The sequence below is a fragment of the Aquarana catesbeiana genome, linkage group LG03 (assembly GCF_042186555.1).
Source record: "Aquarana catesbeiana isolate 2022-GZ linkage group LG03, ASM4218655v1, whole genome shotgun sequence".
Lineage (NCBI taxonomy): Eukaryota > Metazoa > Chordata > Amphibia > Anura > Ranidae > Aquarana > Aquarana catesbeiana.
The window spans coordinates 12,499,305-12,524,879 of NC_133326.1; the positions used below are offsets into that span (position 1 = coordinate 12,499,305).

Genomic DNA, 25,575 nt, shown 5'->3' on the forward strand with positions numbered 1-25,575 from the left:
CAACCCATTCATTATTCCATCTTCTGATTATTTTAATCAGTTTTTTATGAAGAACGCCAATATAGAAAACTAATGTGGTTCCATTCTCCAAGATAGAAAACCAATGTGGTTCCATTCTCCAACACAGAAAACCAATGTGGTTCCATTCTCCAACACAGAAAACCAATGTCCTTCCATTCTCCATCATAGAAAACCAATGTGCTTCCATTCTCCAATACAGAAAAGCAATGTGCTTCCATTCTCCATCATAGAAAACCAATGTGCTTCTATTCTCCAATACAGAAAACCAATGTGCATCCATTCTCTAACATAAAAAAACAATGTGGTTCCATTTTTCAACATAGAAAACTAAAGTGCTTCTATTCTCCAACATAAAAAAATCAATGTGGTTCCATTCTCCAACACAGAAAATCAATGTGCTTCCATTCACCATCACAGAAAACCAACGTGCTTCCATTCTCCAACATAAAGAAACCAATGTGCTTCCATTCTCAGACACAGAAAACCAATGTGCTTCCATTATTATTATACAGGATTTATATAGCGCCAACAGTTTACGCAGCACTTTACAATATAAAAGGGAGACAAAACAGTTATAATACAATAAAATACAAGAGGATTAAGAGGCCCTGCTCAGAAGAGCTTACAATCTAATGAGCTGATGGAAGTGGTAGGAGATTAGTTGGAGACGTGATAGGCTTCCCTGAAGAGATGAGTTTTCAGGGATCGCCTGAAGGTAGCAAGAGTAGGGGATAGACGGACAGGTAGAGGTAGCGAGTTCCAGAGGATGGGAGAGGCCCTGGAGAAATTCTGGAGAGGAGCATGGGAGGAGGAGACGAGAGCTTGAGAGTAGGAGGTCTTGAGAAGAGCGGAGAGGACAGTTTGGGTGATATTTGGAGACAAGATTGGTGATGTAGCTCGGGGCAGAGTTGTGAATGGCTTTGTATGTTGTGGTTAGTATTTTGAATTTAATTCGCTGGGTGATTGGGAGCCAGTGTAGGGATTGGAGGAGAGGGTTGGCAGACACTGAGCGGTTGGTAAGGTGGATAAGCACCATTCTTGATAGACTGAAGAGGGGATAGCCTATGGAGAGGCAGGACCAATGAGAAGGGAGTTGCAATAGTCAAGGTGAGAGATAACAAGGGAGTGAATGAGGAGCTTGGTGGTTTCATTTGTTAAAAAGGGGCAAATTTTAGAGATGTTATGGAGGTGAATTCTACAAACCTTTGACAACGATTGGATTTGAGGCTGAAATGACAAGTCAGAGTCTAGGATTACACCGAGTACCCTGGCGTGAGGGCGGGGGACTGATGGTTGCATTGTTGATTTTGATGGAGGGGGGCACGAGTGGTGGGGGAATATTAATAGCTCCGTTTTAGAGAGATTTAGTTTAAGGAAGTGGTGCGACATCCATGCTGATATGTCAGTTAGTAAGTTAGTAATGCGAGAGGAGACTGAAGGAGTGAGGTGAGTAGTAGACAGATAGATTTAGGTGTCATCGGCGTATAAGTGGTATTGGAAGCCGTGGGCGGGTTATCAAGTGACCAAGGGAGGAGGTGTAGATAGAGAAAAGAAGGGGTCCAAGAACAGAGCCTTCGGGGACCCCCACAGAAGGGGGAAATGGAGAGGAGGAGACAGAGTTGTAGGTAACAACACAGAAAACCAATGTCCTTCCATTCTCCAACACAGAAAACCAATGTCCTTCCATTCTCCAACACAGAAAACCAATGTCCTTCCATTCTCCAACACAGAAAACCAATGTGCTTCTATTCTCCAATATAGAAAACCAATGTCCTTCCATTCTCCAACACAGAAAACCAATGTGCTTCTATTCTCCAATATAGAACACCAATGTCCTTCCATTCTCCAACACAGAAAACCAATGTGGTTCCATTCTCCAACACAGAAAACCAATGTGGTTCCATTCTCCAACACAGAAAACCAATGTCCTTCCATTCTCCAACACAGAAAATCAATGTGCTTCTATTCTCCAATATAGAAAACCAATGTCCTTCCATTCTCCAACACAGAAAACAAATGTCCTTCCATTCCCCAACACAGAAAATCAATGTGCTTCTATTCTCCAATATAGAAAACCAATGTCCTTCCATTCTCCAACACAGAAAACCAATGTCCTTCCATTCCCCAACAAAGAAAACCAATGTCCTTCCATTATCCAACACAGAAAACCAATGTCCTTCCATTATCCAACACAGAAAACCAATGTGCTTCTATTCTCCAATATAGAAAACCAATGTGCTTCTATTCTCCAATATAGAAAACCAATGTGCATCTATTCTCCAATATAGAAAACCAATGTCCTTCCATTCTCCAACACAGAAAACCAATGTGCTTCTATTCTCCAATATAGAAAACCAATGTCCTTTCATTCTCCAACACAGAAAACCAATGTCCTTCCATTCTCCAACACAGAAAATCAATGTGCTTCTATTCTCCAATATAGAAAACCAATGTCCTTCCATTCTCCAACACAGAAAACCAATGTCCTTCCATTCCCCAACACAGAAAACCAATGTGCTTCTATTCTCCAACACAGAAAACCAATGTGCTTCCATTCTCTAACATTCCCATTATAATGAATACAAATAAGGCAATGGAAATCCACTGCAAGAATGTAGCAGTCTGCATGCCTCCACAGTCAGGATATGTAAGAAACTCAGTTGACCATCAATAGACTACTAAAGCCATTTTCTCTCATCTATCCATGGCAGACACACAGGGGTTGGTTTACTAAAGGCAAATAGACCGTTCATTTTCCAAGGGACGTTGCAATTGACAAAGGTGATTTTTCTCAGAGCTTAGTGAATGTGGTAAAATTTCACTTTGAAAAGAATACCCAATCACATTCTAGGAAAACATAAAAACAGCATCCTTGCAAAGTGAACGGTCCATTTGCCTTTAGTAAATCAACCCCACAGAGTTAGACCTGATTCACACCAATGCATTTTTAGTGCTTTTTGCATTTTGCAGATTTGCCTTACAGTCCATTTAACATGGTTTCCTATGGAACACGTTCTGTAGTGCAAATCTGCAAAATGCAAAAAAACACTAAAAAATGCCATAGGTGTGAATCAAGCCTTACTAAAACTGGTGGACACAAAATCTGGTGCAGCTGTGCATAGTAATCATTCAGCTTTAACTTCAGCTTGTTCAATTAGGCCCCTTTCACACTTGTGCGACTTGTCCTGCGACTTGGGACTGCAAAGTCGCATGACAAGTCATAGTTCATGATTTTCAATGAGTACCATTCATATGTGTGCGACTTCAAGTCGCAGTGACCTCAAAGTAGTCCCTGCACTACTTTGGTCTGACTTTGAGGCGACTTGAGGTCCCTAGACCTCAACATTACACAGGCCTTCAGACCTTCAGTTCCTCTCTGTACCGGCTCCCCATTATGCCCATTAAAGATGTGCCAAGGGGCTCTGTCCAGCCTTCGGGTCCTATCAGAGACCCCTGGCACATCTGTGCATGAGCAGCTGATTTCCTGCAGATGTGCAAAGACGGTGCAGTTTTGGGTGCTCCCTGGTAGCCGTCTTTGCGCATGCATGAGAAACCCCACGCAAGTGCAGATGGTTGGGGAAACCCATACGTGTGCAGAATGTCCTGCAGGGCTCCTTTGGGACCTGAAGTCCGGTAGCACATCTGTGCATGCACAGGGCGGTAGAGGAAAAAAGACGTATTACCTAGGCGAAAAATGAGAAAAATCAGCACAAATCACCATTTAAAAAAAAAAAACATTTATGTCCAGCTGTAAGTAGGGGAGAGGAGGGAAACATGACCTAAACTTCTGGGTGAAGATCCACTTTAAGGTAACAGAGAATGTAAGAGAAACAAAGGCAATTATAAGGGATCAATAAAATGTGGGTGTAGACAGGGCCGGGACAAGGGGTGGGCGGGGGGGCAGCTGCCCTGAGCACTATGCTATGATGTGAGGTGGGGGGAGGGACACCACAAGGAGATTGGGGGGTATTTGTGTTGGAAGGGGGATTTGGGGGGCCACAGGTGGTAAGAATTGTTCTAATTGTTGAAATTTTGGGAGGTGTGCTAGGAGTGGTGATTTGGGGGGGGGGGGGGGTTTGTATTGAGCTAAAAGAGGAAATTTGGTTGGGGGGGGTATTTGTGCTAGGATGGAGGATTGGGGGAAGGAAAATTGTGCTGGGAGGGGGGATTTAGAGTGGGGGGAAATGATTTGTGCTCAGATGGAAAATTTGAAGGGTAGAAGATTTGTGCTAGGAAGAGGGGGATTTTTTTATTTTTTTTTGGGGGGGGGGGGGTTATTGTGCTGGAAGCATATGCAGAATAAGAGGATTTGAGCTGGGTGGGGGGGGGGGAGATTTATGCTATGAGGGGGGATTTGGAGGGAAATGATTTGAGCTCGGAGAGGAAATTTGAGGGGTAGAAGATTTGTGCTAGGAAGGGGGAATTCTTTTTTTTTGAGGGGGGGGGGGGTATTGTGCTTGAAGCATATGCAGAATGAGAGGATTTGAGCTGGGTGGGGGGAGATTTGTGCTGGGAGGGGGATTTCATCAGGGGGGTGGATTTATACTGGGAGGAGGGGGGATTTTATGCTTAGGGGGTAGCCATGTAGATTAGTGCTCTATTTTTTGGGGGGGGAGGGGATTTGTTCTGACACATAATGCTCATACATCTTTTGGTGAAGGGGGGTATAATTTGGCATGTTCGCCCTGGGCTCTAGATGACCTTGTCCCGGCCCTGGGTGTAGAATCAAGGTGAAACTGGGTTTGGGTCAGTGAGGGGGGGGTTTCCATCTTGTAGGATCACCTCATTGTGCCCCTGAAAAGTATGGAATTCATGGGTCCTTGATTAGAGTTCCATCCTTTATGCTGGGTGTTACCTTGCAACAATGAAATTTGTTTGGATAGAAAATAATTCTCAACTGCCGCACTCCAAAAAATGTTTGCCTTTTATACAAAATACAGCATCAAAAATACATGCCACAGCAGAACTGACAGAAGAGCTGACGCGTTTCACATTACAACAAACAGTGCTTAATCATAGCTAATGAAATTAGTTTATTTTACCATACCATGTGCTATTGGCCATCAAACAAGTCTGGTGGGGATCATGCTTGCAAATTTTGAACCTGAATAGAGCATAAAAGGTTCTTTTGCCTTATCAACTACTGTATCCATTGACTAATATCAGAATTTTTACAATTATATTATGTACTAAACACTGTCATTCCCAGCCCCCCCCCCCCTGCCACAGAGATGTACTGACAAGGGTACAACATAGAAAGATGCATGGTTCTCATGGGTCTTTGGGCCCAGATTATGGTTGTCCATGGCACAGCTCCTAGCACCCCGCATGTACAAAAACATAACATTTCTTGAAGGTGTTAGCAGCGACCAGGCTTGTGCACTCCTGCATGAACTTGATCGTAGCTCAGTAATCTGTGATTTCTTACCATTGGGGTCCATGCTGCACAGATAAGACGTGGCGAGGCTTTGATGTGGCGTGCTACCCTTCATGGTCGGAGGCATCTCTGCCATCTGCTTTGCATAAACCTGTGGGAAAAAATGTAGGTGTGTCTTGCTGGTAATTCATTGTTAAAAAAAAAAAACTGTAAAAATGGGAATGGCCAACGTACAGTAAGACACATGGTTTTCTGTTAACGATCGCTAAGAATTGGAAATGCAAAATAGAAAATTATTCTCCATGATCGCATCATAACACATTATGACTTAACATCATAATTTACTAACAGATATACCAGTCTGGATGTGACACCACTTCCTCAAACTCAATCTATCCAAAACCGAACTTATACATTTTCCTCCCCCCTCCTCCATGTGCACCTTCCCCTGATATCTCTGTGAAAATCGATGGCACAACTATCAGCCCATCCCTGCATGCCAAGGTTCTAGGTGTACTCCTGGACTCTGAACTCTCCTTTAAGCCCTCACGTCCAATCACTGTCCAAAACTTTCCGCCTCATCCTCCGCAACATCTCCAAAATACGCCCCTTTCTAACCAATGACACAACAAAGCTCTTAATTCACTCGCTGGTCATCTCTCGCCTCGACTGCTGTAACTCCCTTCTCATTGGCTTACCTCTACATAGTCTACCCCCCCCCCCCTTCAATCCATCATGAATGCCGCTGCCAGACTCATCCACCTTACCAATCGCTCTGTCTCTGCTACCCCTGTCTGTCAATCCCTCCACTGGCTCCAGCTCAACCCAACATATTAAATTCAAAATACTAACAACAACTTACAAAGCCATCCACAATTTAGCCCCCAGCTACATCACTAGCCTAATCTCTAAATACCAACCTAATCGTTCTCTTTATTCCTCCCAAGACCTCCTTCTCTCTAGCTTCCTCGTCATCTCCTCCTTTGCTCGCCTCCAGGACTTTTCCAGAGCCTCTCCAATCCTATGGAACTCCTTACCCCAATCTGTCCAATTATCTCCAACTCCATTACCTTTTAGACAATTCCTGAAAACCCTCCTCTTCAGAGAAGCCTATCCTACCCTCACCTAACAACTGTACTTTTATTTTCTCCATCAGTTCATCCCCTACAGTTATTACCTTTTGTTGCACTTGACCCTCCCTTCTAGATTGTAAGCTCTAATGAGAGGGCCCTCTGATTCCTCCTGTATTGAATTGTATTATAACTGTACTATCTGCCCTCATGTTGTAAAGTGTTGCGCAAACTGTTGCCGCTATATAAATCCTGTATAATAATAACAATATTATCAGAGGATTGGCCAGACCTGTGGACTTTACTTTTAAAAAAATTCAACTTTGGGCATTGGCTGCTGCTCCATTAGGGGAGCAGGGGCACCACTCCCCTAATCCATGCGCCCAACCCCTAATCTACATGCAGGGCACCGGACGCAGGTATTTTACTGGGATTTTTTTTTTGTGAAGCACATGACTAAAGCCTGAGGCTATAATTGGCTTAAAAAAAGGGTGGGCTTGGGGCACAGAGCACTGTGCCTTGAGCCCACCCAGTTGTGTGACATTAGCGAATTAATATTCGCTAATGTCTACCTGCTTCTCCTCCCGGACAATCAGGAAGCGGGTCCTGAGACCCGATTGGCCAGCGAGTCTTAGGACTCCCGGCCAATCGGGTCTCAGGACCCACTTCCTGTTTGGCCATAAGGAGAAGCAATGGCAAGTTGGAGCGAGGAGCAGCACCGGCTCCATAGAGCTGCCCGGGAGAGAAGAGGCAAAGCGGACGCATGCAGAGATTGTCCTGATTGCAGATGGGAGGAGGCCAGCCAGTGCACCGGGGGGGGTGGCGGTTTATGCGAGTGAAGAGGGCAGGATTATTTGCCGCCCCTCCCCCCCAAAAATATTGAGCACCAGCCGCCACTGAGTTTGGGAAACGTTTTTTTTTATAATAGTTACATAGTTAATCTGGCCAAAGTCCATCCAGTTAAACCATCAACCAATAATACGAGGGCTGTGATGAAAGTAATGCATCAGCGGGCATAACTTTTTTAATAACTTACATAGGTTGTTCAAATTTCACATGTTGGTAGAGTAACTCTTCCTCTATAGTAGCTCTTCCTCTATAGTAACTCCTCCTCTATAGTAACTCTTTTTCTTTTTCATTGCAGGTAATTAATGGATTGCAAGCAGAAGCAATGTGCTGTTGTTGAGTTCTTGATGAAGGAGGGGTACAGGCTGTCCTACATCAACAGAAGGCTACAGAATGTTTACAGAGATGACACCATTGAGAAGAGTCACCAATGAGAAGACATTGCTCTTATCCATGGTGTCATCTCTGTAAATATTCTGTAGCCTTCTGTGGATGTCGGACAGCCTGCATCTTTCCTTTGTCAAGAACTCTATAACAGCATGTTGCTTCTGCTTGGAAAGAAAAAGGAAGAATTAAGTAGAAGAAGGATGAAGAAGGAAGAAGAAGAAAGAAGAAGAAAGGAGAAGAAGAAGGAAGAAGGAAGAAGAAGAAGATGAAAGAAAGAAGACAGAAGAAGAAGGAAGAGGAAAGAGAAATATAAAGAGGAAAAAGAAGAAGGAAGAAGAAGGAAGAAGAAGGAAGAAGAAAGAAGAAGGAAGAAGAAAGGAGAAGAAGAAGGAAAAAAGAAGGAGGCAGAAGATGGAAAAAGAAGGAAGAAAGAAGATGGAAAAAGAAGGAGAAGAAGAAGGAGAAGAAGGAAGAAGAAAGGAGAAGAAGAAAGAAGGAAGGAAGAATAAGACGGAAGAAGAAGAAGAAGAAAGAAGAAGAAGAAGAAAGAAGAAAGAAGAAGGAAGAATAAAGAAGAAGAAGAAGAAAGAAGAAAGAAGAAGAAGAAGAAGAAGAAGAAGAAAGAGGAAGAAGAATAGGAAGAAGAAGAAGAAGAGGAAGAGGAAGAGGAAGAAGAAGAAGAAGAAGAAGAAGAAGAAGAAGAGGAAAGAGGAAGAAGAAGAAGAGGAAGAAGAAGAAGAAGAAGAAGGAGAAGGAGAAGAAAGAAAGAGGAAGAAGATGGAAAAAGAAGGAACAAAAAAGAAGAAGAAGGAAGAAGAAAGGAAAAGAAGAAGAAAGAAGGAAGAAGAAGACGGAAGAAGAAGGAAGAAGAAAGGAGAAGAAGAAGGAAGAAATAAGGAAGAAGAAGAAGGATGAAAAAAAGAAGAAGAAGGAAGAAAGAAGGAAGAAGAAGAAGAAAGAAGAAGGAAAGAAAGAAAAAGAACTATACAGGAAGAGACATTTTTATAATCTAATATAATATCATATAATATACAAGTAATGTAACTCACTAATATAATTTCATATATACAATATAACTCAAGATCGCTAGGCCTAGGTCTAACAAGTAAGGGTCTTTAAAAATGTATCTGCACAACTTTCTTTAAGAATTCTCACTTTTATTTTCCATTTGGATCCATATAGAAAAATGAAAGAAAGCTGTGGGAATTTTAATGAATAGATCCTTATGTAAAGCAGATTCAGGAAATTATGGATAGGCAGTGCTGTAGAGATCAACCCCATGCTGAATTGTAGTGACATTAATATACTACTCCAAAAAAATAAAAATAAAAAAAAGGCAATATAATAATATAATGATAAAATGTTGTTCAATATATAATATCCATGAAACACAGTTAAAATAAACATGGAAAATAAATTGCTACAAAAGGCACACAGGGTGCTACACTTTTACTCTGTCCTATCCACCCCTGCGTGGATAGTCCAATTCTGGCTAAAAAGAATGGGCGTCTTCCCTGAATAAATGGTATAAATAAAAATGATAAAATCATAAAAATATAATATAAATAATATAATATAAATATATTCCAAAAAATATAATACAACATTATAAAAATAAATAATAATATAAATATATTATAAAAATAAATAATAATGTAAATATATTATAAAAAATATATAATACAACATTATAAAATATATGTAATAAAAAAATACAAATATATAATAAAATTATAGTTCAAAATTATAAAAATAAATATATGAATTTAAAAAAAATATTTTAAATAAATGTCCCCCCACCCCAAACTCAGTTTAAAGACCCGGTGTTTTGTTCACGAAAGGCTCGTACTGGACTTTTCAAGCTTGTTGAGACACATACATTCGATAAATGATCAGCCAGATGCTTTTCTTTAAGATCTGTAAATAATAAGATCTTAAAGAGGACAAGCATTTTATTATATATAATTATCCGTGCTTCAGATAAAATTGCCCACATTAGAAAAGGGCCAATATGCGCAGTCTCTTCAAAGGGCTGCCCCTAGCACGCTTCAGCCTCTGAGCATGAAAGGACTTTCTCTAATCAGGATAATTAACTCTATGTTAATGTGTTTAGATGGAGCCTTACAGGTGTTCCCAATCTATGGGGGGAAATCGGGCAACACAAAGAAAGATTAAACTCCTGGGGTTCGGCCCGTGTATTGCTAAGGTAAATGTTATGGACTATAATTATGTGCTCTTCACAACGTAGCAATCTTTTTTAATAGCAACAGCACAAAAAAAAAAAAAAAAAAACATTATTGGATAAAAGCAGTAATTATTAATAAATTAGTAAAATTACATGTTTAAAAATTACATGTTTGAAAATAAAATGTATCAATTTGAATGCCACGCACTGTGATGAAAACTAAATTTGTATGTAAATTAGAGTTTTTGTGTTTTAAAATTTTTATTATAGTACAAAAGCAAGGGTTATGGAAGCCTTGCTCATGTGAGTAGCCTTTTATCCTGAACGCTCCGCCGACAATCACTTTTCTGTACTATGGTGCTGATTTATGAAGGTAAAGCAGAGGCATTGCCTGTGGCACTTAGAATCCATGGTTTGTTTTTTTTTCGCAGTGCCGGTTAGCAATCGTAGGGTAAAATCTCAATTAATATGGTCAATAGCCATGCTGTAGGTTTGCTCCAGTTTTCATTAATCAGCCCTTCTGTCTATCTAGAAACAACTAAATATCAGCAATAATCCACTTGAGCTGCTGAAATGTTGACACACAGGTATTCAAGCAACACTCAGCAATTTAAAGCCATAAATAACCATAACATTGTTTTCGGAGAATGCGCTGCACCCTAGTGGTAGGTTAAAAATAATGATGACAGGTGCACACTGGCAGAAATAAGATTTAGAAATATGAATGTTGCAGTGTACAACCCCTTTATCTTATAGGACAGGTATGATAAAACGGGCAGAGTTAGAAATGCAACATCTATTGCTACCGGAATATATAAACAGCAAGCTAAAATGTCCTAAGGGACCATTTGGGCAAGACAGCTGCTTCTTGACCTCGTATGTTCAGAGAAAATGTTGATTGACAGATCTGATAAAGTAATTGCGAGCAAGCGTGATAGCTATTCACACAGAGAGAGAATGAGATTTTATGTGTGCGCTTATTAATTTGGACATGAGATCAATGCTCTAAAACACAGTTATTAAGATAGTTTTGGTTGGTAAGTCTCATCTGTGAAATATGAATGTGGCATGTCATTAGCGTGGAATGAGCAGTGATAAAGCCTGCCACTGATACACTTATACGACACAAGACACCAAATATATATCTGAAAGGCTTCAAATGTGAAGACTGATGTCCCACTTCTTCTGAAATGAATGTGACTGACAAAGCAATTATAAAAATGTTCTGTAACTGGTACGATCAGTTACTTCACCAGTGATTTATATAACTGTATTAGATAATTACAACAGATTCTAAGACTTTCTTTTATATTAATTAACTCTAACGTAACTGTAGAAAAAAATAAATACATATATAATTTTTTGTATATTAATAGATAGATAGATAGATAGATAGATAGATAGATAGATAGATAGATAGATAGATAGATAGATAGATCTATCTATATCTATATCTATATATATATATATATATATATATATATATATCTTTTTAATAACATTATTATTACAGACAATTTCTGCAGCACTTGAAATACATAATATATATATATATATATATATATATATATATATATATATATATATTGACAATTTTGATATTGATAATATATATAGATTATATAGATTGGAAGTGATTTATATAACTGTATTAGATAATTACAACAGATTTTAAGACTTTTTTTATATTAATGAACTCTAACTTAACTGTAGAAAAAAATATATACATATATATATACATATACATATATATTTTTAGTGTGTATATATATATATATATATATATATATATATATATATATATATATATATATATATAGTTATTATTATTATTATTATTATTACAGACAATTTCTGCAGCACTTAAAATATATATAAAATATATATATGTTGTTAATTTTGATATTGCTCATATATATAGATTCGAAGCTCTAACGAGCAGGGCCCTCTGATTCCTCCTGTATTGAATTTTATTTTAACTGTACTGTCTGTACTCATGTTGTAAAGCATTGCGCAAACTGTTGGTGCTATATAAATCCTGTTATTTTTTGTTATTATGATTATGATTTTTTTTATCATTATTATTATTATAGACAATTTGCACCCCCCTTAAAATAAATAAATAAACAAAAAAAAAAAAAAAAAAAATATATATATATATATATATATATATATATATATATATATATATGCAGCCGATCAGCCAATCAGAATTGTGGTTTATTCTTTCCATAAAATGACAGATGAAACCTCATTGGTTGCTACTTTTTTTTATTAGTTGTCTGTATGCCCCTCTGCGTATATGTGTACGTCTGTGTATATATATATATATATATATGTGTATATGTATATGTGTATGTCTGTGTATATATATATGTGTATATCTATATGTGTACGTCTGTGTATATATATATGTGTATATGTATATGTGTACATCTGTATATATTTGTATATGTATATGTGTACGTCTGTATATATATATGTGTATATGTATATGTGTACGTCTGTATATATGTGTATATGTATATGTGTACGTCTGGATATAAGTGTATATGTGTACGTCTGTATATATGTATATGTGTATGTCTGTATATATATGTGTATATATAAATGTGTACGTCTGTATGTATGTGCATATGTATATGTGTGCGTCTGTATATATATGTGTATATGTGTACGTCTGTATATATGTGTATATTTATATGTGTACGTCTGTATGTATGTGTATATGTATATATGTACCTCTGTATATATATATATATATATATATATATATATATATATATATATGTGTGTGTGTGTGTGTGTGTGTTTATGTATATGTATATGTGTACGTCTGTATATAGAAGTGTATATGTATATGTGTACATCTGTATATATGTGTACGTCTGTATATATGTGTACGTCTGTATATATGTGTATATGTTTACATCTGCATATAAATATATGTGTATATGTATATGTGTATGTCTGTATATATGTGTATATGTATATGTGTACGTCTGTATATATATGTACATGTATATGTGCACATCTGTATATGTGTGTATATGTGTACGTCTGTATATAAATATATGTGTATATGTATATGTATACGTCTGCATATATGTGTATCAGTGTATGTAGTACAATGGCAGCTATTTTCTAAGTAATGATACAGTGAAGGGGAATAATGACCAGAGAAGGCTCCAGTCTTCTATATCTGAAAGCCCCATTGTAGGATTGCGGGTTCCAGTGACAGCTGACCTTCGCTGTATTCATACAGTAATGATGCCCGGAGCGACCCGCTCTTCTGTATCTCAGTGTATTGTTCAATGACAGCTGGTTACCAGAGTCACATCATACAGTACTATACCCCATGTTCTGTATCTGAATGCCCCCCATAGAGGTGTACTGCGCAATGCCGGCTTCCACTGTCTCATCATACAGAACTAAAGCCCAGAGAAAGTTCTGGTCTTCTCTATCTGTATGTTGTAGTATTATCTGGATCCCAGAGGCCCACCATACATAGCCCATACTACTCTATCTATGGGGTTGTGACAGTTGATGTTTAGTATCTTTATATAATGTACTGACACTTGGATCCAATTGGGTTGATGTTCTAGACCTAGAGGGTGGAGACTGCTCATTTAGTGAAGGGAAAGTTCACCAATCACGGTCTAGCAAATATTCCATTGCATATCACCGCAAAGTGAACATCTTTAACTTGTTTTGTAAATCAATCCCAGTGTTCCATTTGCTGCAATGACAGTTGGTTTCAGGGTCTCACAAGATGCAGGAACAGTTATGCAGCGTTTCAAGTGCTGGAGTTTCATCGAGATCTGGCGTCTCACCTTGTGCAACCAAAATTGGATAGAGTGGCTCAACTGGTAAAGTGACAATTGGATCCAGTGTCTTAGCTAGTCACTGACAGTTAGATCCAGTATCTCACCTGATGCAGTGACAGTTGGATCCAGTATCTTAGCTAGTGCACTGACAGTGAGATTCAGTATCTCACCTGATGCAGTGACAGTTGGATCCAGTGTCTTAGCTAGTGAACTGACAGTTAGATTCTGTATCTCACCTGGTGCAGTGACAGTTGGATCCAGTGTCTTAGTTAGTGCACTGACAGTTAGATTTAGTATCTCATCTGGTGCAGTGACAGTTGGATCCAGTGTCTTAGTGCACTGACAGTTAGATTCAGTATCTCACCTGGTGCAGTGACAGTTGGATCCACTGTCTTAGTTAGTGCACTGACAGTTAGATTCAGTATCTCACCTAGTGCAGTGACAGTTGGATCCAGCGTCTTAGCTAGTGAACTGACAGTTAGATTCTGTATCTCACCTAGTGCAGTGACAGTTAGATTCAGTATCTCACCTGGCGCAGTGACAGTTGGATCCAGCATCGTAGCTAGTGCACTGACAGTTAGATTCTGTATCTCACCTATTGAAGTGACAGTTAGATTCAGTATCTCACCTGGTGCAGTGACAGTTGGATCCAGCATCTTAGCTAGTGCATTGACAGTTAGATTCAGTATCTCACCTAGTGCAGTGACAGGTGGATCCAACATCTTAGCTAGTGCACTGACAGTTAGATTCAGTATCTCACCTAGTGCAGTGACAGTTGGATCCAGCATCTTAGCTAGTGCACTGACAGTTAGATTCAGTTTCTCACCTAGAGCAGTGACAGTTGGATCCAGTGTCTTAGCTAGAGCACTGACAGTTAGATTCAGTATCTCACTTGGTGCAGTGACAGTTGGATCCAGTGTCTCTCAGGTGGTACAGTAATAAATGAAACCAGTGTCTCACCTGATATACAAACAGTTGGATCCAGTGTCTGATGGTGTAGTGAAGGCTAGATCTTTATGTTCTTAGATCCAGTATCTCACCTGCTGGCAGAGACAACTGGATCCAGTAAAATGTGTGAGGATTCACTTCAATGATCCAGTCTTGTGAAGTGAATGTTCACACAATTTATTTTGTGAGGATTCTCAACATCTTCACTAAATCAATCTCCTGGCGCAGTGACAGTTGGATCATCCAGTATAAAGTGGCGCGGTGACAGTTGGATCATCCAGTATAAAGTGGTGCGGTGACAGTTGGATCATCCAGTATAAAGTGGTGCAGTGACAGTTGGATCATCCAGTATAAAGTGGTGCGGTGACAGTTGGATCATCCAGTATAAAGTGGTGCAGTGACAGTTGGGTGCAGGTGAGCTGATTTAATAAAGAAGTTGAGAATCTTCACCCAATACATCGTGTGAATATTCATTTCCAGCATCTAATCAGATGTGCAGATGAAATAATTAAATGGGAATTTGCTTTTCACAAAACTGGACAATGGAAGTGAATATTCACAACATTTATTGTGTGAAGATTATTCACTCCATTAGTAAATCTGCCTCAGTGTGTCCTGGTGCGATGACATTTGGATCTAGCGTGGTACAGTAGTGGCAGTGTATCAGGTAGTCTGCTGGTGACAGCTGTCTCAGGTGATGCAGTGATAGGTAGAGGCAGTGTCATATAGTGGCAGTTGTTTCAGGCAGTGACAGTCCTGTATTGACAGTTGTCCCAGGTAGAGGCAGTGCCATATAGTGATAATTGTCTCAGGTACTGGCAGTGTCACATAGTGGCAGTTGTCTCAGATAGTGGCAGTGTCATATAATGCCAGTTGTCTTAGATAGTGGCCATGGCATATAACAGCACTTGCCTCAGACAGTGGCAGTGCCATAAAATGGCAGTTGTCTTGGGCAGTGGCAGTGTCATATAGTGGCAGTTGCCTAAGGTAGTAGCAGTGTCACATAGTGGCAGTTGTCTCAGATAGTGGCAGTGTCATATAAAAGCACTTGTCTCAGACTCTGGCAGTGCCATATAATGGCAGTTGTCTCAGGTAGTGGCAGTGTCATATAGTGGCAGTTGTCTCAGGTAGTGGCAGTGTCATATAGTGGCAGTTGTCTCAGGTAGTGGCAGTGTCATATAGTGGCAGTTGTCTAAGGTAGTGGCAGTGTCACGTAGTGGCAGTTGTCTCAGATAGTGGCAGTGTCATATAAGGGCAGTTGTCTTAGATAGTGGCAGTTGTCTCAGGTAGTGGCCATGTCATATAGTGACAGTTGTCTCAGATAGTGGCAGTGCCATATAATGGCAGTTGTCTCAGGTAGTGGCAGTGTCATATAGTGGCAGTTGTCTAAGGTAGTGGCAGTGTCACGTAGTGGCAGTTGTCTCAGATAGTGGCAGTGTCATATAAGGGCAGTTGTCTTAGATAGTGGCAGTTGTCTCAGGTAGTGGCCATGTCATATAGTGACAGTTGTCTCAGATAGTGGAAGTGTCATATAGTGGCAGTTGTCTCAGACATTGGCACTGTCATATAATGGCAGTTGTCTCAGATAGTGGCAGTTGTCTCAGGTAGTAGCAGTGTCATATAGTGGCAGCTGTCTCAGATAGTGGCAGCTGTCTCAGATAGTGGCAGTGTCATATAGTGGCAGTTGTCTCAGATAGTGGCAGTGTCATATAATGGCAGTTGTCTCAGGTAGTAACAGTGTCATATATTGGCAGTTGTCTCAGATAGTGGCAGTTGTCTCAGATAGTGGCAGTGTCATATAATGGCAGTTGTCTCAGATAGTGGCAGTTGTCTCAGGTAGTAGCAGTGTCATATAGTGACAGTTGTCTCAGATACTAGCAGTTGTCTCAGGCTGTGGCAGTGTCATATAATGGCAGTTGTCTCAGTGGCAGTATCACATAGTGATAGTTGTCTCAGTGGCAGTGTCATATAATGGCAGTTGTCTCAGGCAGTGTCAGTGTCATATAGTGGCAGTTGTCTCAGATAGTAGCAGTTGTCTCAGGCTGTGGCAGTGTCACATAATGACAGTTGTCTCACTGGCAGTGTCATATAATGGCAGTTGTCTCGGGCTGTGGCAGTGTCACATAATGACAGTTGTCTCAGTGGCAGTGTCACATAATGACAATTGTCTCAGTGGCAGTGTCACACAATGACAGTTGTCTCAGTGGCAGTGTCATATAATAGCAGTTGTCTCAGTGGCAGTGTCACATAATGACAGTTGTCTCAGTGTCATATCATGGCAGTTGTCTCAGTGTCATATAATGGCAGTTGTCTCAGTGGCAGTATCACATAGTGAGAGTTGTCTCAGTGGCAGTGTCACATAATGACAGTTGTCTCAGTGGCAGTATCACATAGTGAGAGTTGTCTCAGTGGCAGTGTCACATAATGACAGTTGTCTCAGTGGCAGTGTCACATAATAACAGTTGTCTCAGTGGCAGTGTCATATAAAGGCAGTTGTCTCTGGCAGTGTCACATAATGACAGTTGTCTCAGTGTCACATAATGACAGTTGTCTCAGTGTCATATAATGACAGTTGTCTCAGTGTCATATAATGGCAGTTGTCTCAGTGTCATATAATGGCAGTTGTCTCTGTGGCAGTGTCACATAATGACAGTTGTCTCACTGGCAGTGTCACATAGTGACAGTTGTCTCAGTGGCAGTGTCATATAATGGCAGTTCTCTCAGGCAGGAGCAGTACCATATAGTGACAGTTGTCTCAGATTGTAGCAGTTGTCTCGGGCTGTGGCAGGGTCACATAATGACAATTGTCTCAGTGGCAGTGTCACATAATGACAGTTGTCTCAGTGGCAGTGTCACATAATGACAATTGTCTCAGTGGCAGTGTCACACAATGACAGTTGTCTCAGTGGCAGTGTCATATAATAGCAGTTGTCTCAGTGGCAGTGTCACATAATGACAGTTGTCTCAGTGTCATATAATGGCAGTTGTCTCAGTGTCATATAATGGCAGTTGTCTCAGTGGCAGTATCACATAGTGAGAGTTGTCTCAGTGGCAGTGTCACATAATGACAGTTGTCTCAGTGGCAGTGTCACATAATAACAGTTGTCTCAGTGGCAGTGTCATATAATGGCAGTTGTCTCTGGCAGTGTCACATAATGACAGTTGTCTCAGTGTCACATAATGACAGTTGTCTCAGTGTCATATAATGGCAGTTGTCTCACCTCATAGGTTGTTGTGCTGTTCGGACTCCCCCTGGGGCTCGGCTCCCTCCTGTCCTCGGTGTCTCTAGCTGGGGATGAAGCGGTGGACCGGGGTGTGGGTTGGCTGGCTCTCTCGTCCTCAGGGAAGCGTCCGGACTCCACATCTACCTCCTCCGCGGTGTCTGGCCCCGGAGAGGCGGAGCGATAGCTGGAGGTGTCGCTCAGCAGGTCGGGGGAGGAGTATCCGGTGGGCCGGGCCGCCCCATACAGTTTGGCCAGACTCTCCGCCGCCTTCACCACCGGCCTGAACGCTGAGATGTAGCGAAGCTTCCTGGGGGTGAGCGGCTCTCCGGACCGGGCCTCATCCCCTGATCTCTCCTCCTCCCGGGAGGGCTCGTCCACCGCCTCCCCGCCCCCTTCCGACTCCTCGGCCTCCGCGGAGCTCTTGGTGCCGGCAGGTGGCTGCTGAGTAAGTCCCGGATAGGGCGGTACAGGCAGGGCCCCAGCCGCTGGCCAGAAGACCGGGAAGTGCGGATAGACTGAGTCCTTGGAGGCCGGAGCGGCCGGCCAGAAGACCCCGGGCAGGGCCTTGTCGGGCAGACCGTCATCCTTTTTGGCGCACAGGCTGAAGGCGGGGAAGCCGTACGGCGGGGGCGGGAAGAGAGGCGGGGTCATCTTGTGCAACACCCCGGAGAAGCCTTTGCTGGGGACAGGGATGAGAGGGAAGCTGCGGGCCGCCTGCTCCTCCTCCCCCGCGGAGACTCTCAGGGATTTGGCAGGGGGAGGAGGCGGAGGGGCCAATTCCAGGTGTTGTCGGCTGGACCCCCCTCCTCCTCCGCTGCTGGACGGGGACGAGAAGGCTCTCTTGCGGGTCCCCCCGTTGAACATGGCCTTGACGTCCTCCCAGGAATGCGCCAGATCGTCGGAGGCGGTGCCATCGCTTAGGCGGAGGTGGCGCCTCCAGCTGTTGAAGTTGGCGGCGTCGGGCTGGGTGTACTTGGAGTCAGAGGTGCGGTGGGAGTGGAAGATGAACTTGTTGGGGGAGAAGTAGAGGCCGCAGTAACCGCACTTGATGCACTTGGCCCGGGAGCTGTTGTACCGGGCCGGTATGAAGCTCCCCCGGCAGCCCCAGGCGCACTCGTGGACCACATCGAAAGCGAAGTTCTCGGGCAGCTTAGGCGGCCGGTGCTCCCCCAGGAACGATTTGCACAGACGCTCCGCCTCCCGCTTAGTGATCATTCCGCAGCGGCGGGACGAGATGGGCATGGCCCCCGCGCGGCGCAGGATCTCCAGCTGCACCGGGGTGCACTGCACGCAGGTGATGCCCAGGGCCACCCTCCGGTTGTGGATCTCGTTGTAGCTGTAGCTCTTCAGCAGTGTGTTGGAGATCTGGGCCAGGCAAAGGCGCTCCTGGCCGTCTATCACCAGGGACACGATGGGCACCCCGTACAGGCATGCCTCCCCCACCTGGTTGGGCTTCATGGTCCCCGTGAAGGTCTGAGTGTCCTGCTTGCTGGTGGGTGGAGAGCTGGGGTCCCTCTGGGCGCTGATCCCCTCCATTTTTTCTTCTCTGGAAGAGAAAATAGAAAATAAGACACTGAGATCACTATGCAAGATTACATGGACTTGTTATATATAATGCACATGGGGCAACTATCCCCCATCTAGAAGAGATCACTATGCAAGATACATGGAATTGTTATATTTAATGCACGTGGGGCAAATATTCCCACTCTGGAAGAGATCACAGTGCAATGAGATACATTGATGATGCAAAACTTTACCCCAAGCATACAGAACACAATGATCAGGATTATTATATTTACTGCACTTATATTTATTGGGGCAATTATTTCTCTTAGATCACACTGGAAAATCCTTCGCCAATCACATGGAGCACAAGGGTCAAAACTGTTATATTTACAGCACATGTTACAAATATTTCCCCCTATAGAAGAGAGTGCAATGAGATAGACTTGTTATATTTTCTGCACATGATGCAACTTCCCCCCCCTTTAAAAGAGATCATAGTGCAATGAGATACATAGATTTGTTATATTTAATACACATGGGGCAGATATCCCCCCCCAGAAGAGATCACAGTGCAATGAGATACATGGACTTGTTATATTTAATGCACATGGGGCAAATATGTCCTCTCTAGAAGAGATCACAATGGAATGAGGTACATGGACTTGTTATATTTAATGCACATGGTGCAAATATCCCCCCTCTGGGAGAGAGCACAATGCAATGAGGTACATGGACTTGTTATATTTAATGCACTTGGGGCAAATATTTCCCCTGTAGAAGAGATCACAATGCAATGAGATACATGGACTTGTTATATTTATTAAATATTTCCAGAGATCACAATGCAAAACTTTATTGATAACATAAGAAGACAATGATCCGGATTGTTATTATATTTTCTGCACATGGTGCAAATATTTTCCCCTCTAGAATGTGGTCATAGTGAAATGAGATACATGGATATATTTAATGCACGTGGGTCAAATATTTCCTCTCTAGAAGAGATCACAGTGAAATGAGATATATGGATTTGTTATATTTAATGCACATGGGTCAAATATTTCCCCTCTAGAAGAGATTACTGTGCAATGCGATACATGGGCAATGCAAAGCTTAATCAGGATTATTATATTAGTGGGGGCTCCTTGTTACAACATAGAATGTATAGTGGTTTTCTCTCCCCTTTGTTATAGGGGTATATTTTTTCATAACTATATTTTTAAATGTTATTTTTTGATCTGCAGACAGCATATTAACAGCATCTACTCCTGAGGAAGTTACCTAAGTTCACGAAACGCGTCGAGAATTGGCATAGACATGATTTTGCCATTGATAATTATGATCATGTAGTATGCATATTTGTGTGTGTATTTTGGAGCTCTAACTATAGCAGAACAGTCAGCCTATTTCATTTAGGCATGTTTTGAATACATTGTTTTATTGCAATATCATTTACCTTTTAATTGTACTGTTGTCTGTGTTGTCCCTTATTTAAAGTCCCATCGTAATTTGAATTATTAGACCATATGACTATTCAGGATGGAGGTACATCAGCTCACGCACTGGATCAAGTTATAGTATTATTTTTGGATCATTATATTTACTGTACACGGGGCAATTATTTCCCTTCTAAAGCTGGCCATACACTATGCAATATTCGTATTCACTTTCCATTAGATTTACCTTCAACTGTGTAGTGCAAGGGCCTGCCTGATTGCATACAAATTAAGGGTTTAGGTTTGACCTCATATTATATGGTTTTGGTATCTACAGTTAAAAGTGTATAATGTATGACCAGCCCAAGAAATCACACTGCAAAACTCGTCTTAACCAATCATATGGAGCACAAGGGGCAGGGTCGTTCTATTTACTGCACATAGGGCAAATATGTCCCCTCTAGAAGAGATTATAATGTAATGAAATGCAAGGACAATGCAAAACTTTACACATTGATCAGGAGTGTTGTATTCATTGCTTATGGGGGCAATTTCCCCTGTGGAGGAGATCACCCTGAAAAACTTTATTGATCGCATAGAAGACAATCAAGATTGTTATTATATTTTCTACACACGGAGGCAAATTTCCCCCTTGATCACATTGCAAAACTGTATCCCAATCGCATAGAACACAATGATCAGGAGTGTTATAATGGGGCAATTATTTCCAGATGAGATCACGATTCAAAACTCTACTACCCTGATCACTGATCACTACCCTGACCCTCCTCTACCCTGATCACATAGTAGACAATGATCAGGATTGTTATTCTATTTACTACACATGGGGCAATGATTGCCCCTGTAAGAGTTCACACTTGTAAACTTTACCTCAATCATATAGAACACAATGATCAGGAATATTATTTTATATATTATATTTATTGTACATGGAGCAAATATCCCCCCTCTAGGAGATCACAATGCAGAACTGCACCGATCACAAAGAACACAAGGGTCTGGTTTTGTATCATTCTGCCCATGCGTGGGGCAATTATTGAGAAATATATGGTAGAGAGCTGCGAAGGTGCCATCATCCCATTATAAATAGAACAAGAGAATACCTTTCAATGGGAAGGGACTTTATAGGCACATCAGACAGAACAACTTCAGAGACAAAAAATGTATAAAAAAAAAACTATACATTTTATTGTACATTAAGATAAAAGTGTAAAAAAGCAACGAATATATAGCTTATACACATATGTGATGACAGCACAAAGATGTGGCTACCAAAACCTTGACCAAATACTGAATGTGAGATGAAGCATCCGACACGTTTCGAAAGTGTAGGTTTACTGCCTTCTTCAGGGATGCAGGGGCAATTATTATTCCTCTAGAAGAGATCACACTGGAAAACGTTACCCCCCCATTCACATAGAACACAATAGTTATATTTACAATTGCCCCATGAGCAGTGAATATAATAATGATCAGAGTATTTATATTCACTGCCCAGGGGGGCAAATATTTCCTCTCTATATAGAGGAGATCCTACTGGAAAACTTTAACACCCCCCCCCCCCCCCAATCACATAGAGCACAATGTTAGGGATAGTTATATTTATAATTGCCCCATGTGCAGTAAATATAATAATGATCAGAATATTTATATTTACTGGGGGGGGGGGGGGGGGGGGATATTTTCTCTATATATAGAGGAGATCACACTGGAAAACTTTAAGCCCTCCCCTTCCCCAATCACATAACATTAAACATTAAGGATATTTATAATTGCCCCATGTGCAGTAAATATAACAATGATCAGAATATTGATATTCATTGCCTATGGGGGCAAACATTGCCCCTCTAGAAAATGTATCTCATAGACAATGATTAGGATTATCACATTTATATAAATATGGGAATATTTTGAAGAGATCACCCTGCAATGGGACACACAGACGTTGGAAGACTTTGCACCAATCACATAGTAAATCGGGATATTTATTATTTACTCCAAATGAGGCAAATATTTCTCCTCTGGAAGAGATCACAATGGAAAACTCATCACACAGTCGGATTGTACAATTTACCTAGATCTACCAGGATCTAGATCTACCCAGAAGTATACAGTGCAAGGGCCTGCCTGATTGGATGAGGTGTATGTAAAGTGTGAGCTGAAAACTCGACCCCAGTATATATATATAATTTTATTTTGTATTTATTTATTTTTTTTTTTTATTTTTTTTTTTTCGAATGGGGGGATATTTCTCCTCCCATAAGTGAGTACATTGCAATGGAATACACATACCCCAATCACAGAGAACGTACACTGTACAATGTACAGTTCTAATTAAGGGAAATATTAAGAAGAGATCACATCTGAAAACTCTACACCGATCACATAGAACACACAATGATCAGGATTGTTATATTCATTACTGTAAATGGGGAATTATTTATTCTCTGCAGATCTGCACCGAGATGCAGACACTGGACTCGTTCACCCCATCATGTACAATAATCATGTACAATAATCATGTACAATAATCAAGAATATTATATTTGCTGTAATTGGGGAAATATCTCACATTGGGAAAACTCTACACCAATCACATAGAACACACACTGTACAACGATCATGATTGTTTTTATTCGTTTGTGAATAGGTAATTATTTATCCTCTGGAGGAGATCACAATAATCAGGATACTATACTGCAATTGGTACAAATATGTTTCCTTTGGAAGAGCGAACACACTGAGATCACATTGCACTAATACACAGGCATGGGGCTCCTCCACCCAATACTGTACAATGATCAGAGTAGTTGTATTCATACAATAAACAATTATCTGGAAGAGAGATCACACTACACAGACACTGTGCTTCCACACCCCAATACTGTACAAGGATCAGAGTAGTTGTATTCGTTTACTGCAACTGGGATAAATAATTATCTGGAAGAGAGATCACACTACACACACACAGACACTGTGCTTCCTCATCCCAATACTGTACAATGATCAGAATGGTTCTATTTATTACAACAGGGATAAATATTTAAGAGAGATCACACTACACACACATAACACTGAGTTCTTCACCCCAATCTCATAGAATGCAATCATGCTATTTATCTTTATTTACGGCAATTGCATGGGACAAACATTTCTCCTCTGAAGAGATCATATAGGGACACATTGAGATCCCACTGACCTAATACCCAGACACTGGGAAACTCCACCAGTCTCATGGAATACATACTGTACAATAATCAGGATATTATCTTTACTGTTCCTGGAATATTACTCTGGAATAGACAACTATACTGCACTGAATACACAGACATTGAGATCCTTCCCCCCAATACTGTACAATGACCCAATGACCAGGATAGTCCTATTTATTTACTTATATATATATATATATATATATATATATATATATATATATATATATAATGTGTATATATATATATATATATAAATATATATATATATATATATATATATATATATATATATATATATATTTATATATATATATACATTTCTAAAGTGATCATGCTGATATTTCTGCAATAGGAAGGATACATTGACACTGGAAAACTTCCCTAATCACATATAGAACACACACTGTCAGAATATTATCTTTTTTTTATTATAGCTAGTACAAATATTTCTCTGGAAGAGAGACACTGGACTCTTTCATCCGAATCATATATCCATAAAACATACAATAGCCAGAAAAAAAATAAATAAATAAATTAAAAAAAAAATATATATATATATATATAGATATGATCTATATATATATATATATATATATATATATATATATATATATATATATATATATAAGACTGCAGCTAGTACAAATGTTTCTCAAATTCTAATTCTAATGAATTTAATCTGCCTATTTCTGGATTTGTGTCCACTGTATATACTTTGTTAAAGAAAAAAAGCAACAACAACATCATCCTGGAGTGTGGCATTTTATTTTAACGTCGTGTACTAATCATTTTTCTAAGAATACTAAATAGAATTTATAGGAAGGAATATAGAGATACAGTTATTAAATATATTTGGCTCGGTTTCAGGAAATAATCTAATTTAAATGGCCAGTTGTTTGACTTTGGCCAAGGCGTTTAATTATTTTGTTAAAAAAAATAAAAAAAAAGATTGCGTATATTTATCATAGTGTTTTATTGCCTTTTTTAAATGTTTTATTTGTTTACGTTTTTAATTTATATATATCCCAATATATATATTTGCTAGTTGATTTGTTTGACAGCCCGCAGCAGCCTATTTTTTAAGTCGTGACCTGATTCTGTGTCCCCAAGTTTCCAACCCTCCAATTTCCTATAACCCTTTTTTTATGATTGAAAATGCTTTTAATCTCTTTGATTTCCTCCCTACAATCAATTCTGTTCTATTGTCGCACTTTCCTGAGTTATTTATTCCCAAGCGGTTCCCCCCTGCTCCAAAAATCAGCCCCTACCATATATTATGTTCTATGTGCACCCTGCATACTTAGATCTGCCCTGTGCTAGGTCTATATGTCAGTGGCTATGTTTTATTTTTCTCTATTTTTATTCTGGAGATCATATGGCTGCTGCCCCAATACCAATTTTCTGGATTTAGAAGCCCATTAAATGCCCCCCAGTGCAGTTGTGCGGCTCTCTCCAATGCCCAGAACAGCCAGGGTTGGAGATAAATAAATTATGAGTCAAAGTAGTAAA

The 25,575-nt window shown here is 40.4% G+C and overlaps 1 protein-coding gene across 2 annotated transcripts in view; it reads right to left on the reverse strand.

Moving 5' to 3' along the window:
• SKOR1 (SKI family transcriptional corepressor 1) overlaps positions 1-25,575 on the reverse strand; it is a 75,211-nt gene that overhangs the window by 43,884 nt on the left and 5,752 nt on the right. For both annotated transcript variants that reach the window (XM_073618282.1, XM_073618281.1), the window contains exons 2-3: positions 17,883-19,431; positions 5,450-5,549 (exon numbers count right to left, since the gene is read on the reverse strand). In XM_073618282.1, coding sequence (XP_073474383.1) covers positions 5,450-5,549; positions 17,883-19,421 — 1,639 coding nt within the window. In that variant the 5' untranslated portion in view covers positions 19,422-19,431. The remainder of the gene's footprint in view (positions 1-5,449; positions 5,550-17,882; positions 19,432-25,575) is intronic.